Raw genomic sequence first — 1,041 nt, 5'->3', positions numbered from 1 at the left:
CCTACCGGTCTGGACTACTACTACTACCTCCTCCCTCCACATGGCGATGGCAGCCTCCCTCTTCACATCCATCGCGGCCTCTCTGCTAGCCACTTCGCTTTCTTCAGAGATCCTCTTTATCTCCTCAGCCTGTGAAATGGTCCTCTACGCCTCAGTAAGCCCATCAGTCACCTCCTCTGCTGCGAGGCGATCCTTCTCGTGAGAAGCCATCGCCTGGCGCACCTCTTTTGACACTTCCTCCTGGGATGGTAGGAAATTATAAGGTCTCCCTGACCCGAGCCCCTCCCCACACCATCAAGCCCTGCCCTCACCGTTCCTCTCGATGTAGCTACGCAAAGCTTCGAACCTCATAAGCTCCTTCATACGGTCATTCCCTGTTGACTCCGATGTGTCAAGAGTGAAGACCTCCACACCAAGGTCCTGCCGTAACCCCATGGTTCAATCTATCTTCCATCTTGGCCCTACCTGTAATAGGACATCACAGGCGTCCTCCTCTCCTTCTTTACCCAACACCTAGAACCGAGGGCCAAACTGAAGCTGCGAGAAGGAGTCACCCACAGTGAAGTGAATTGCACTGTGAGGGATGCGGCCTCGGCAAGGGACTGGTCTTGTCCTCTCTGCTGCGCTGGTTTCGGGTGCAGAATCGTTATCTGCGGCTTCCTGAACAGGAGCCCCAGTAATAACAATGATTCCGAAGATTAGGATCACCCCCTCCTTCTGGTCCTCAGCTTCCTCACGCTCTACAGGGACGTTCTCGAAAAAGAGAGCACGTGCTTCGTCCATTGTCGAAGGGAACCTGGAGAAGGTCGCGGGTTCGATCCCCGGTAACGGCACTCATAACATCACCCACCCATCAAGGACCCATCCACGATATTTGCACTCCTTCATTTCAATCCCATAGCATCGTAATATATCAGCCTTCTGGTCCTCAGTCATCGGCCCCTCTGACCCCACTCCTGATCGATCCTGTCGCGAACCACCCACAAGACTTCTCCCACTTCTGCCCAGCTCCATAGCAGATTCTAGACTGACCAGTGGTAT

The 1,041-nt window shown here is 54.1% G+C and overlaps 1 protein-coding gene across 1 annotated transcript; it reads right to left on the bottom strand.

Moving 5' to 3' along the window:
• Nucleotides 1-144: 144 nt before the first annotated feature.
• Nucleotides 145-783, bottom strand: Pmar_PMAR016968 (hypothetical protein; the record flags this gene model as incomplete). Its single annotated transcript, XM_002767152.1, has 5 exons — nucleotides 145-269; nucleotides 312-420; nucleotides 466-513; nucleotides 559-660; nucleotides 709-783. 5 exons carry the CDS (start codon nucleotides 781-783, stop codon nucleotides 145-147), a joined length of 459 nt encoding a protein of 152 aa, XP_002767198.1.
• Between the last annotated feature and the right edge of the window lie 258 nt (nucleotides 784-1,041).

This window comes from Perkinsus marinus, assembly GCF_000006405.1.
Source record: "Perkinsus marinus ATCC 50983 genomic scaffold scf_1104296971130, whole genome shotgun sequence".
NCBI lineage: Eukaryota > Perkinsozoa > Perkinsida > Perkinsidae > Perkinsus > Perkinsus marinus.
Note: the sequence above shows the minus strand (reverse complement) of the source record. Positions and strands in the feature narration are given on the sequence as shown.